This window comes from Acartia tonsa, chromosome 2, assembly GCF_053477335.1.
Source record: "Acartia tonsa isolate MP-2025a chromosome 2, ASM5347733v1, whole genome shotgun sequence".
Lineage (NCBI taxonomy): Eukaryota > Metazoa > Arthropoda > Copepoda > Calanoida > Acartiidae > Acartia > Acartia tonsa.
The window spans coordinates 11,880,457-11,895,098 of record NC_137261.1 but is presented as its reverse complement, the minus strand read 5'-3'; the positions used below and the strand labels follow the sequence as shown (position 1 = coordinate 11,895,098).

The 14,642-nt window shown below is 28.8% G+C and overlaps 1 protein-coding gene across 5 annotated transcripts in view; it reads right to left on the bottom strand.

Annotated features, from left to right (window-relative positions):
- Positions 1-395: 395 nt before the first annotated feature.
- Positions 396-14,642, bottom strand: part of nAChRalpha6 (nicotinic acetylcholine receptor alpha6) — a 70,548-nt gene continuing 56,301 nt past the window's right edge. For all 5 annotated transcript variants that reach the window (XM_080146242.1, XM_080146266.1, XM_080146259.1 and 2 more), the window contains exons 14-18: positions 7,430-7,507; positions 7,033-7,171; positions 4,953-4,992; positions 4,458-4,549; positions 396-3,137 (exon numbers count right to left, since the gene is read on the bottom strand). In XM_080146242.1, coding sequence (XP_080002368.1) covers positions 3,051-3,137; positions 4,458-4,549; positions 4,953-4,992; positions 7,033-7,171; positions 7,430-7,507 — 436 coding nt within the window. In that variant the 3' untranslated portion in view covers positions 396-3,050. The remainder of the gene's footprint in view (positions 3,138-4,457; positions 4,550-4,952; positions 4,993-7,032; positions 7,172-7,429; positions 7,508-14,642) is intronic.

The window sequence follows — 14,642 nt, the reverse complement described above, 5'->3', positions numbered from 1 at the left end:
TCATACACTAAGAAACTATAGCCTTTCAAACACACAGCAACTTAGTTTTTACTTAGTCTTGCAGTTTCTGACAGCAATGGAATATCTTTTCCAGTAAGGATTCGAAACCGATCAATATCCGATGGAATAGAACCGGTTCTCAGACATACTTTAAAAATCATGTATAGCATTGAATTACAGACAATTTTTCGGGCCTTGAAACTCTCGTGACTAACAAAACTGGTTTTAATCTTTTAATTTTAAATTTTAATATCCGCGGAAAGCTGTCTATTAAAAGATGCGATAAATTGCTAATAAGCCTCTCCTTTCCTTCACCTTAGGGTTTTTACAAAGACTAACTAACTGAACACAAGAATTATAGAGCATATTATCTTCTATTCAAATTAACATTTTAATATATATTTATTCTTTATTTGTAAAATCATTTTCTTTAAATAGACTTTGTATTACATTATTGTACATTTAATAGCAACCGTTTATATTTTAGTTTTATTATTACTTACTTTAATATGGCTCATTATGAACTGTTCTTTTTACACTTTAGGTATTTTAGTACATATATATAAGATAACATTCTTTTTTAAATATTAAGATATACATTTTCAGAAATTTTGTCAGTTTAATTTTGTAACAAAAATTTAACTATTTTTATGCTAGATTTATTGTAAAAAAAGTATTTTAAATAGCACATTTCAAATTAAAAGAATTTATTTTATTTTTGTGTAAAACATTTTTTTTAACCTAATAGTTTAATGTATATTTTTATCACAATATAAACAATAAAGTTTTCTAAAACTCTTTTTTTAACATACATACACATTATACATACATAAAATTTGTTATACATTTTTAAGGTATTAGATTAATCATATATAAAAGATTTTGATAATTTGATGAACCATGAAAACTACTTTTTCTGACATACTTTTTTAGTTCCTAAAACCAAAATAATCAAAACAAAACAGTATTTAATTCTATCTATAATTGTTATATTTTCTAATCTATACTTTTCGATTTTCTTTTTATATTTTTCAGGTTTATATTTAACTTTAGATAAAGCTTTAAATTGTTCTTGAAAATTAAAATTAAAAAAGAAAAAGAGGGTATAAATTTATTTAATTAAATAAATTATTCATCAAATTATTTGTAATCTTAGTTACTATTGAAAATTATCATGCTAGCTATTGGAACAGATTTAAACTTTATCTAAATTTCTTGACATTTCAGATGAAAGCTTTTCAAGTCTGATAATAAAAATATATTAGAAATAAAAATATTCAGAATAATATAAAATCATTTTACTTAGTTTTAGTGTAGATATAATACAGAAACAAGGATGACAACATCCATAAATAGCAAAACACAAAAAACATGCATTGACAAGAAGGCAAAGTTAGTTATAGAGCAGTTGTTCAGTGGCCATTGAATAGGGAGAAGGGAAAGAAAAAAAGAGAATTAAGAAATTTTTATTTCTTGATTTTAAAATTCTTGGCTTGGCCGATAGACTGACGGACTAAGTAAGTTTTATATTACATTCTCTTTAAAAAAAAATCATCAGTCCAACCTAAATAGCAGCCGAGAAATTCACATTTCGCCCATAACGTTATGGACGGATGTACATTACAGGTGAATTATAGAGTATCTTCCAACTAAATGTTTTGTTAAAAAAGAGAATAAATTAAAACTATGAAGAATATGGCAAGTCATAAAAACGTTACAGAACAACAGACTGACAAAGGTTACTTGAAGAGTATCTTCCCTAAAAATCTAAAAGTTTTTTTAATATAAAATTGTGATTCTGAATATCTTTATTCTGTTGGAATAATACTTTTACAAATATGACACACTGACACTCATCTTAATATATATCTTTCAGTTCGGATGCTGATAATATTTCTTTTCTGTTATTATTAAAGCTTTCTCCCTTGAAATGCCTTGCTGAGCACAGAACTCCTCCCACCCCCCTTCCACTTTTTAGAGGGGGGGGGGGTAGTTTTTCGATTGTTTTTTTATTACTTTTGTTAGGTTATATGGGTACGGGTTGCACCTTTAGGGTTAGGGTCCCTACCGCAGGGGTTATGTATATTTATATAAAAAAACAGGTTCAATTTATAGTTCAAAATATGGGGGGGGGGGGGGCGTAGTGCTCGACAGGTTCTCAGCACATAATGAGATAATATGAGATCACTGGTTTATCAGTTACATACTTATAGATAGTGAATATTAGGTTATCTTAAAAAAAAAAAAATTATCAACATCCCAACCATCCTACTTCATTACAAAATCAAAATATGATATTTAACCTTCTGCAGAAATCAAAATATATTGTAAAGTAAATTATTCTATATTAACAAAATTTACTATTTCAAGTTTGATTTTCTATTCAAATTGGAAGACTGCATAAATAATTTTTTGACTTTGTCTTGAAGTTGACTATATAAAAAACATTAAATTTATTTATTTGAAGGTATTTTGATTATTTTTTGTTATTGTACATTTATTCTATTCTTTTATCATTACTTTTTAAAGTCTTTTGTTTGATTTTAACATTTTACTATTTAAAAATTATTCTTCAAAATATTGAAAGTATTTTACTTTCAACGTTTGGAGGCAAGATACTTTTATTTTTAGGTGCTTTATCACCGTATATTAATACTTTGATCATATACTTATTCTTTCGGAAAACATTATTTAAAAGAATAATTTTATTCTATAATTTTCTTTAAACATAGCGTTTTAAATTTTTTCCTTATATTTTGTTATTTTTAGCCATTAAAGATTTTTTAAAAAACCTTCTTGAATATAAAATATACATTTTCTTTTAAATAAGGAGTACATGAACTAAATCTTTTTTTCTTTAATAACAGTAGTTAATAAGTCTATACTTTTAAACAAGGACGATGACGTTCAATATTAGCGTGGCTTTAATTTACCCGAAGAAAAACTTATCTCCAACTTTAAACCTTTTAGTTGTATTAGAACGTTTCAATTGAATACCGACCATCAAACTTGTTGAATAACTTTGGTACAAAACAATATAATGATAATAATTATTTGACAATAATATGAGGGGCAGACATTAGAACAGCTATAGTGGTTATCACTGTGAAGGTTGTGAAGGTTATCAAACAGAATCTAAATCATTTTTAGTTATTCATTCATTTATATTATTTTACTTGGATAACGTTTTGAGGTCTATAAAGTACTTAACACAAGGATTATTTTGTTTAAGCTAAACTTGGAAGTCTACATAGTACACAACCGACAGATGACAGGTACACTAAATGGTCCTATTTAGTGTACCTGAACCTAGACAACCTCTCCATGACAGGTACACTACAAGGTTCTATTTAGTGGTCTTGAACTTAGACAACCTTTAGATGACTGGTACAATACAAGATCCTATTTAGTGTACCTGAACCTATGTAACCTCTAGATGACTGGTACAATAATAGGTCCTATTTAGTGTACCTGAACCTATATAACCTCTAGATGACTGGTACAATAATAGGTCCTATTTAGTGTACCTTAACCTATGTAACCTCTAGATGACTGGTACAATAATAAGTCCTATTTAGTGTACCTGAACCTATGTAACCTCTAGATGACTGGTACAATAATAGGTCCTATTTAGTGTACCTGAACCTAGGTAACCCATAGATATATGATGGATACTCATAGGCTAAAGAAATTTTTTTTTATATAAGTGGGTGTGTTGATCTATAAAGAGGCCCCAAAACCTACCATGAATAACCGTTGAATTACATAAAACCCTTATTACCTCAAGCAGTTTGGAAACTGAATTATTTTTCGTTTACTTGAGGTTATAAAATGAATTAAACTAAATTTTAAAAAATCATATTTCAATTTTTATTTTAAAGTATTGTATTTTTATAGGCTCCTTTGCTGAAAACGACAACCTTAGGAACTAAACGCCGTTTGAACCAACTAAATTATTTAACACTAAAGTCAAGAGTAGTACACAGAATATCCCAATTGTTGATTCTTTAACAGTTTGTAAAATAATATGGTTTTGTTATCAAGTTATCAAGTTGGAGTAAATTATACACTGCAGCGTTTTGTGCAGTTTCCACGGATTAAGAATAAGTTTTATAAAAAATGGTTTCTTATTTGAATTTTCGTTTTTTCCTATCTTAAATAAGAACCGGTTCCCCGCCATTCTGAAAAATCATGTATAGCATCGTAATACAGACAATTTTCCACGAATATCAAAATAAAAATCATAAAATTAATACCAGTCGGGGCTAACAAAATAAATATTTATCTTACTTTTAAAATTGCTCAAATATATGTAGATCACTTCTAGTGAAATATTTGAGATATCTTGATCAAATTTACAGAAAAGCAGCTGGTTTAGTGCCTAGTAAAAAAGGGGGAAAATGTTACAATGCAACGTTAACAAAAGGAGATTTTTTTCTGAATGAAGAACTATTCCTGTCGATAACCATGGCGGCAAATTTCCAGTCAGAAATTATTTCCTCTTCATCTTCTCGACTCCGCAGTCGGTTGGTTATGTATTTTATTTCCTGTTTTTTTGGATAATTTAACAAAAAAAGTGTTCGACTGTTTATCTGTAGGTTTGTTTGTCTGTCTGTGTAACCCAAAAGTCTTTTCAATTAGACCTTTCCTGAAAACTCCACAAAAAATATAATTTTAAAGTAAAATTGTCTAATTTAAGCAAGATAATAGTACAGAAGAATCACTAGCACATAAACATAAAAAAAACTAAAATAAGCTTAAGAATCTGATTGATCAAATAATATGCTTCAAATCTCCAAAATGTTTCTATATACTTAATTAACTTCCGGAATTTTTTTTGTATTTTGTTAAATAACTACAGTATAACCACTGTTAATATGATAAAATATATTACATTATATATAATTTAATATATTATAAACTGTTAAATAAGATAAATGATCCAATTTCCTTTAGAATACACTGCAACTCCCGACTGTTAGAACAATTTGCCTAAAATATTAAAATTATAGATTAATCTTTAAAATAAAATAAATAAGTTCCAATTACAAAACAATAAATATTTTTACGTTACATTTTGTTTTGCTAACTGCTGAACCGATATATTTAACTTTACATAATAAGGTTTAACACTGTTTTGGAAGAAGGGAGGGGGGGGGGGGGGAATCGCCCTTAAAATAAAATGACCCCCTCCTCTACAATAAAGATTTTGTTCAAACGTTTCTTTTTAATACTAAAATTAAAATTCATTCACTATTCTTATATAAATTGAATTGGTATTTTTTGAATAACTTTTGCTGAATGCTTGATTCATTTTAAACAAAGTCAAACCAGGAAAAACTAAATCATACTTTCAAAGGCTAATTCATTACATTAATAATCAAAGTATAGAAAAAGTTTCATTTGAAAAATTACTAAACATAACTTGCTTGCATTATATAAAATTACTAAATCAGGTATGTAGTATACGTGAATAGATTGACAAGGTAATTTTTTAAAAGTCAATTTAGGTTGCTTCAATGGTCCTCGTTTATTGGTCAGTTCGTTCATTCCGTACGAGGGGAGGTGATGGTGTAAAGGGGGTTTAATAGAAGGTGTTGTTATTTTAGACAATTGCGACTATCACTTTATTAGAGAACATGAAAATCTGGTGCAACATCCAAATAATAATATGTCGATTGATGCAAATGTGATTATTACTGTCAACTAAGTTTATCAAACGCTTTGATTAGGTTAAACTGACTCAAATTCATTATCTCAATAATTATATTAATGAATCCAAGAAAGTACGTTTAAGACAGAGACAGATCCTGTTACTTTTATACAATGATTTTTTATTTCTTATTTTCTTATCTATTTAATTAGTTACTCCTTAATTTTTATAAAGTTCTAGTTCAAATCTTTGTCTACAGAGTGCTCCATAAAATATAGTTTGTGTAAAATGTTCACTCCCTCAACAGTTAAGCTACCCCAGTTCAAGAAATTGAAAGATTAATTATTGACCATTCTATAAAACAAACATAATAATGTCACTAAGTACATTTAATTTAAAGGTTTTTATAGTGCCTATAAAAAATGACGTTATACTGGCCTACCATTGGCCAATATAAAGAGGCGTCAGTTTTTTTATAGGTAATGTAAAGAGCTTCATTTAATTTTACATGGATAATTTAACTAATAAACATTTAAAAAACATTTGGACACCCTGTACATACAATATTTCAGAATAAATACTTTTCTATTGAATACCCAAATGTATATATTTTAGTCTCTTAATATATTAAGTGTTATTTTCTCTTTATTTTAGTATTTGTACTTTAAATTGTTATATATCTTCAATATTCTCAAATACATTTTCTATTTAATGTTTTATGTAATCGGTTTGAGGTTGAAATTTCTCGTTCTATATAAAAATATGTTTTATCAGAAGCGCAACGATAACAAAATATTTTAGGAACTGAGAATTTTACTTTAAAAATATCCTATAGTAACTAAGGATTTAAAGACCTAAACCAACCAAACGAAAAGAAGGGAGAAAAACTGATTATTCCATAATTTGAGTAAAATATTAAATCTATTGTTCCACTATTCAATTCACGTACATCTATATCCTTAGAATTAGTTTATTGGCCATTAATCTATCTCTGACTTTTGCAAGAATTCGAATTGAGCAATTTCTGGACCTGAGATGCGAGGATTTAAAAATGAGTATTTGCAAATTTTACATATAATTCAAATTACATAGCAAAACATATATTAAATTTCAATTTCTGTTTTATATTTTTTTTATATATTTTAAATATACATAGGATAACTTGTCGTCAATTTACCTTGCTAATATGAACCTCATTTATTGGTCAGTTTGTCCATCTAGTAGGAGGGAAAAGGACAGGGTAAAGGGGGATGGAGGTTAATATCGTTATTTTAGCCAGCTGCGGGAATAACATCCAGTAATAACATATCGATTTCGATAGTGTACCATAAAAGAACACTATTATATTTGAAGATGACATAAAAAAACAGTATGACTACCTGGTTACCACTCGAGGGTGGTGTGGGGGTGTGGTTGTGGTTATGATTGTGATTGTGGTTGTGATTATGGGTGTGACCTACATTGTTCTCCATTATGTTACCATTCATTCGGGCAAATCCTCCTGATACACTCAGGGGCCTTAACATATAGATAGATTATAAAAAACCTAAATAGTTAGAATATGCGAATCTCCAAGAAAATATGCATAAGTCATAGGTATATTCACTAAAATTTTCAGCTGTCTATCTTTAATCACAGCCGAGAAAATCACATTTCCCCATTTCGTTACGAATTGACTTACAAACGGATAGATAAAGTAAACTATAGAGTAGCTTCGCTAATAAAAAGTAGTCAAAAAGATATATAATTCTTAAATAAAATTTCCTATAATCTTACCTAAAATCATCATCGATATCTAAAACATTGGCAAGTAAACTTTTTGAAGCTTTCTCCTTCATTTCTAACTCTTTCATTCTAAAAACACAAATAGATAGATAATTAATAGATAAATAGATTGATATTAATTATTAGGGAGGTAGGGGATATAAATAAATTATAATGGTACCAAAATTATTATATACACGTTTATTATTCCTTTACTTGAAAACTTTGAGAACTTTTATTTTAAATCTTTATGTATACAATCCTTCAGTGTACAAACTTTCCTACCAATGATATTCATAGGGGTATTTTTGTTTAACATAATTAGGACTGTGCATCAATTTATCGATCATTGAAAATTAAAGATAGGTAACAAACGTTTTTAATTGAGTAAATACTCTAGTACAAGGTAGTAATATGGTAAGATGGATAGATAAATTTCCAATTCTTTGGTTCTAAAAATAGATTTTTTTTATTAGACTTGTAACATACAGAGTTACACATATCAGGTTTTGCTAGAACAAGGATAGCCACATCCACAAATGCGAATTTAAAAATGACAAAGCAACATAAGTCAAGTATGTAAAAATGTCAGCATTATGTGCTGTCACAAGATGCAAAATATTACTCTAGTAATTTTAACTCTATCATGTAAATAAACCTTGTATTACCATGAAAGGTTAAAAAATATTAGAATATTACTCTAGTAAGTTTAACTCAATTAGATAAATAAACCTATCAAATAATAGTGCATTGAGGTAAGGTGAAAGGAAATATAAAATATTACTCTAGTAAGTAAAACTCTATTACGTAAGTAAACCTTGAGGTGAAGTAAGACAATTTGTAAGGATATGTAAAAATCAGATAATATTCTAGTAAGTATAACTCTATTAGGTAAGTAAACCTTGAGGTAAAGTAAGACATTATGTAAGGTTATGTAAAAATAAGATATTACTCTAGTAAGTATAACTCTATTAGGCAAGTAAACCTTGAGGTGAAGTAAGACATTCTGTAAGGTTATGTAAAAATAAGATATTACTCTAGTAAGTATAACTCTATTAGGTAAGTAAACCTTGCGGTGAAGTAAGAAATTCTGTAAGGTTATGTAAAAATAAAATATTACTCTAGTAAGTATACCTCTATTAGGTAAGTAAACCTTGAGGTGAAGTAAGACATTATGTAAGGTTATGTAAAAATAAGATATTACTCTAGTAAGTATAACTCTATTAGGTAAGTAAACCTTGAGGTGAAGTAAGAAATTATGTAAGGTTATTTAAAAATAAGATATTACTCTAGTAAGTATAACTCTATTAGGTAAGTAAACCTTGAGGTGAAGTAAGAAATTATGTAAGGTTATTTAAAAATAAGATATTACTCTAGTAAGTATAACTCTATTAGGTAAGTAAACCTTGAGGTGAAGTAAGACATTATGTAAGGCTATGTAAAAATAAAATGGATTTGAATTTAAACCATCAATCTTTATCTTCCTAGAATATTGTCTGTGTGTGTCTTTGTGTAGGTAGGTGTGTTTGTGTGTGTGTATGTCTGTGTGTGTGTGTGTGTGTGTGTGTGTATGTAGGTAATAGTGTGTGTACTAGGGTAAGTGAAAGCGTCTTTGTTCATGTCTTTTCAATTTTACTTAACTTGATTTGTCTGTCAGTTTTTTTTTCAGTTCAATTTAAAGTGCTGATTTTTTTTGTACAGTTAGTATGTACTAAATTTTAGGCTATATGTTACTAACAATAAAATTGTATTAAATGAAAATAATACCTATGTCTATATAAGGTATATTTATTTAATAACAGCAAGTATACTAAGCTTGTATAGCTAAGAAATCGCAACAAAGTTTCTAATTGTTTCTATTTAGGAGCTGTCTAACCAGTGTGCAGAAGTATCAATATGACACATTATCTAAATAAAACTAGTTTAAAATATTATATCATAGCAGAGTAAAGTATTTGTATGAGTCAGGGAGTTAGGGGACATTGGGTTGTTTATTACCCAATTTTTTATAATAACGTTTTCTTATTCGTTTCCTTCACGAACTTTGGGGACTTTTATTGAATTTTGATTAGTTGTTTTATTAAGTTGTTTGTCTAAACATTTCAGCCACTTATTATAATCTATATTAAAGGTAATTTTGCGTAGCATCATTGGAGATGTACATCAATTCATCGGTTATTGTCTTATCCCTTTAGATCCATGAGTTTAAGCCCACTTCTTCAGATGAGTATATAGTATAATGTATAATATACCTCTTAACAATTTAAGTGGGTGTTTCTAGGAACTCACAAGTTTAATTTTTAATTTTTATTTCAATTTGTTGACTCTCAGGTAGTTTAGTTACAAAAGAATAAGTATCTCCCTTAAAATCACTGAACATCTGTTATATTATACGCTTTGTCCGTTTGTCCGACCATTAATTTCGTGTTTTGCCATTCATCCTTGTTGCTTTATACTAATAAATTGTTAAATAAAATTTTATATAAATTAAGATGTATATTAAATATGGATGACAACATCATAAAAGCGAAACCAACAGACGATAAAAAGAAAAAGGAACATTATCCATTATGTAACAATTAATTATAAAATCTGTTTCAAATTGACCGACACATTTCTTAAAAAAACAGCATTCAAATTATGTTTTTTAATAATCATAAATATACATTTTAGCTGTGTGGTTATATAAAAAAATCTACGAAACTACAGGAACACTTTAAGTATTGTATTTTAGTGAGAGATATAGAGAAAGAGACTCAAGAGGCATATTAGAAAATAATATTTTCATATTAAACATTATCTGTTATTATTCAACTTCACAGATTTAAAAACCATAATTATTTGTTGTATTTATACAATAATATGCTGTAATTGTTATCAGCAAACGAATGTAATCAATTGATGTATTGAAGAAACTTCACAGCTTTCTAAAGGTAATCTAAATATATGTCCCAAATCAAAAATCACGTTAAATGTAAATCCCCTCGCTCCTCTTTACAGCGAGGCTTGCATAGACCAGGAAAGCTTTTTTTTCTATTTATATCTATTTTAGGTAGAGTACCTACACCTTCCAAAAATAAATACAAGTTAGAAAATAATACACTCCTCCTCACAAAACAGTCTTAATTGATCTTTTTAAAGTATTTCGAATAGAAACTTTATTTTTTAAAAGATTAAAAACTAGTGGCTATGCTCCTAGGGGCACTTGAGAGGGAAGGGGAGGGGGGGGGGGGTAGAAGTCATCCACCGACACATTCAAATTTTAGTTTCAAAATAAAAAAAGAAAATTTTTCCATAATAGTTATAACCTTCCCAAGATCCATATGAAGTCAATAAGTAAAGGAAAACCATATCGGTTATTTAGTTAGCGAGATCATTCGGGACAAACGGACAGAAACACACACATACATCCTGTTACTTTTTTATAAGATTGATTCCCCCTCCCCCCCCTTCCATCAATTTTAAAAACTTGTTTTGCAAAGCGCAAGCTTAAATTTGTTAGAGTTTATAAACAGAAAAACACACACAAAAAAAACATTTATATATTTTAACCGAATAATCTATACCAGAGAATTAATAGCTGGGCGGGGTATTATTTTTGCGTTCATTGACCTATCCTTGTATCACTAAATATTTGTTAACCCAATTAATTTGTAAAACTCTATTGTGAGAAAAACAGGGTTCCATTACTTCTGCCAAAATCGCTTTTACAAATCTTCCTTACCGCAAGATGTAATATCTAAAAAAAACTGCAGCAGACACTTTGTTTCACTTATAACACTAGACAACACTCCAATATGCAAACCAGCGACTACCTTAGAGGAATCTAGTAGCACTTCTCCTTTTGCGAAGCACTATGGAGATGTGGTATTATGCGGAAATGAATACACACCAAGATAAAAACATCCTCACCTAACCTTACCTAGTCAAATTTGATGCATCACTTTAGGGGTATGCCCACAAAACAGTAAATATGTCAATTGTTTAAAATGGCTAAAATTGCTAGATTTTTCATAATAACATAAAAAGGCCTTTTTATGTTTTGGCAAAGTGTTGGTTTTTTCCTAAATACTATAGCCTTATATACACAAGTGACAATTATTTTTCAATTAAATTATGTTTTTGTTAGGTAGTGTTTTTCTTGGCTCTTTTAGATAATTATTTACTGTGTATGAACATCTTTTTTTTGTTGACTTGCATCAATTGTAAAGTTTGTATTTTGGACAGCCACTGAAAAATAAAATGCACTAAATACAGTTAGGAGGTTCAACATAATTCCCCTTTCTTTAAACTCTCCAAATTTTCATTCACTTAAATTTGCAAATATCATTTGATAGATTTATGATAGGGTATTTTAAAACAAAAAAATTGTTATTACAGTTTTTAATGAAAATACTTTTCTACTGTTGTAAAATTGATTCAAGTTTAAGTGCATATTAAGAAAATTTGAATTTTTTATATAGTTTTAAATTCTACATGTTTAACTTTTATAAATCCGCATGTAAGTTTGAGATTTACGAACTATGAAAGCGTCAGAAAGCGTTAAAACAGCCGGACGGTACATTGCACTTTAATTGTAAAAAAAGGGTTGACTTAAAATGTTAAACAAATCTGTTTTATTAGTAACACTTGTGGCACACTTGCCCATGTTAATCAAAAGTTTAGATTAAAGAAATAAACATATTTAGCCTCTTTTCAAAGTTTAATTTTATCATTATCTGACCTAATTTTTAGACAATTAATCACGAAGCTTTTGTTTGGTGTTGCAGTTTTCCACTTTTGTAATTAATAAAACTCATACAATACAAAAAGCATACGAAATGAGGTAAAAAGTTTGAAAAAAACATTAGTTAGAATTCTATAAAAAATTTCTAGACTAGCTGTAATTTTTAGGAGGATTTGGCCCATTATTATTTTGATTGTTTAATATTAAAATAGCTGACTCTGTCTATTTGTAAATGTTTGTTTATCTTATCATTCATTTGTTTCACCATACATGTTGTCATCTTTGCTTCTTAATGTACCAAACAATGAGGTGCACAGGGATTCACTAAGGGGTGTATAGTCTTGAGGGGGTGAATAGAGAAAGGTAGTCCTAGCAAATCTTATTTTGAAAGGGTGTTGTCACCCCCCTTTCGCACTATTGTGGTACTAAATTCTAGTTTAATATTTAATGAATGAGGAGTAGGGCAATTTATGAAATATAATGAAAACAATAGAATAATTAATTCTGTACTATCAACAATGAACTTTAAGTGTACCACAATTTTTTACAATTATTATTTAAGCTAAACAAAAATGGTAAAGAAAGCCCCGCAGGGGCTACCGCTAGAGACAAGTTGTGTTCAAGTTTTTATAAAATAAGAGGAAGAATAGGGAGGTGTGTTTCTCTAAGTAATTATTTTATTCCATGCTTTCAATTAGTAAGTTGAGTGTAGGTGTGTGTTATGTCCAGTGTGTACTCGTAAACGGCTCCATCATTCCATAATTTTCAGCAAAGTTAAGGTTTTATGCTATTTCCTGATGTGGAAGGGATTGGGTGTGGCATTTCCACGCCAAGAGATATGACCCAAAGAAGCCCCAATAAGCTATTAACTATGTCATTTCTAGCTTTATATCAGATATAGAATATACTTGAATATGACAGGGTAAAATTGTCATCAATTTATCTTGCTGACATGGATCACAGTTCGTTCATCCAGTAGAAGGGCGTTGGGGGGGGGGGGGGGGGGGCTGCTTGTTTAACTTTATTAGAGAACATGGAAACCTGTTGTACGATCCAAGTAACAATATACCTATCCATTATTATAGTTTGTTCTGGATTTTTTTCATAAAGGAAAAAGTTTTACTTTGACAATTTAATAAAGAAAACTAATATTTCTGCAAGTTGTTCTGTCTTAGTTGATATATTGATATTGTTGTTATTTTAGATAAAAATTATAAGTTAAGGGCGTAGCCACAGTATACTTTTTAAAATCTCCACCATAGCTGAAAGGAAATCTTCACCAGAAACTTCAGATATTTTTCTTGATTAAGCAGATGAGAAAATCAAATATCTTTTACAAAAATCTTGAAAGACAAAAATGATTAATCTGTTTTTGTATGTTTTAAGTTTCACGTTTTACTGCCCTTGATTCCTGGTCTAATGGGGATGTTTGATTAATGACTACCTACTCTAAAAGTACATTATGATTCCATTATTTCCATTATGCAATTATCATATCATATATAATAAGTTATTTTCATAAGATTAAAACAGTATAACATAGATTGGCAAGGTTTCTTTATACAAAGCTACGATTCGGAGTTTAGTATAAATGGGATAAATCTAAAGACTTGAAAAATTACATTAATATGTAGGGTCAAGAGAAAGGGGAAATGCAGCGGAAAGTGTAATGTGTGACGTCATAAAAATACGTCTAAAAATGAAGTATGAGAGAAATGGGAAAGGAAACCCCTAAAGAGATATGAATAAAACGTCACACATGACACATTCCACTGTCCCAAAAGAAAGCATTGGACTAAAAAAGGGCTTTTTATCGTATAATGAGTAGCTTAGTAGTTTTGTTTTCTTCTCCAAATGGTTAAATAATGTTCAATTGTACTCATATTTTAAAATAAGCGCATATTCATATTGTTCCGTTATATTTCTTTTTTTATAAGAGTCCACATATAATACAAATATAGCAGCACACGTTTTTCTCATTATTTGAAGATAATCCCATTTATTATGTTGCTTAGTAACTCTAAATTATCTCTATTATCAATAGTCCAAACAAAAGAGATAATATTTTTATGACAAATAACAGGATTTCTCAATATTTTATATTTTTATATTATACAATCAAGTTATCTAACTTTGTGTACCCTTATTAAAAAGTAACTGGATGTCTATCTATGTGTGTATCTAGCTGTCTATTTTTGGGGAGGGTAAAGCCACCCATCCCAAGAGAAATCGCCCTAGAAAAAAAGGGGAGAGGTAATTTTTTTTAAGTGGAGGGAGTTAGCAAATTTGTTATCATTTTCTCACGGATTTGTTTATGTAAGTTTCAGTAATTTTTATAAGCGAAGTAATTCTATAATTAAGGTCGGTCCGATTCATTAATTTAGACTTGTTATAATTGTCCTTTCGATTTTAACCTTTGCCTGATGATTCCTCTCCATTTCAAACATGCTCAATTTATTTTTTGACATTTTTTGTGTGATATAATCATTCAATTCATCT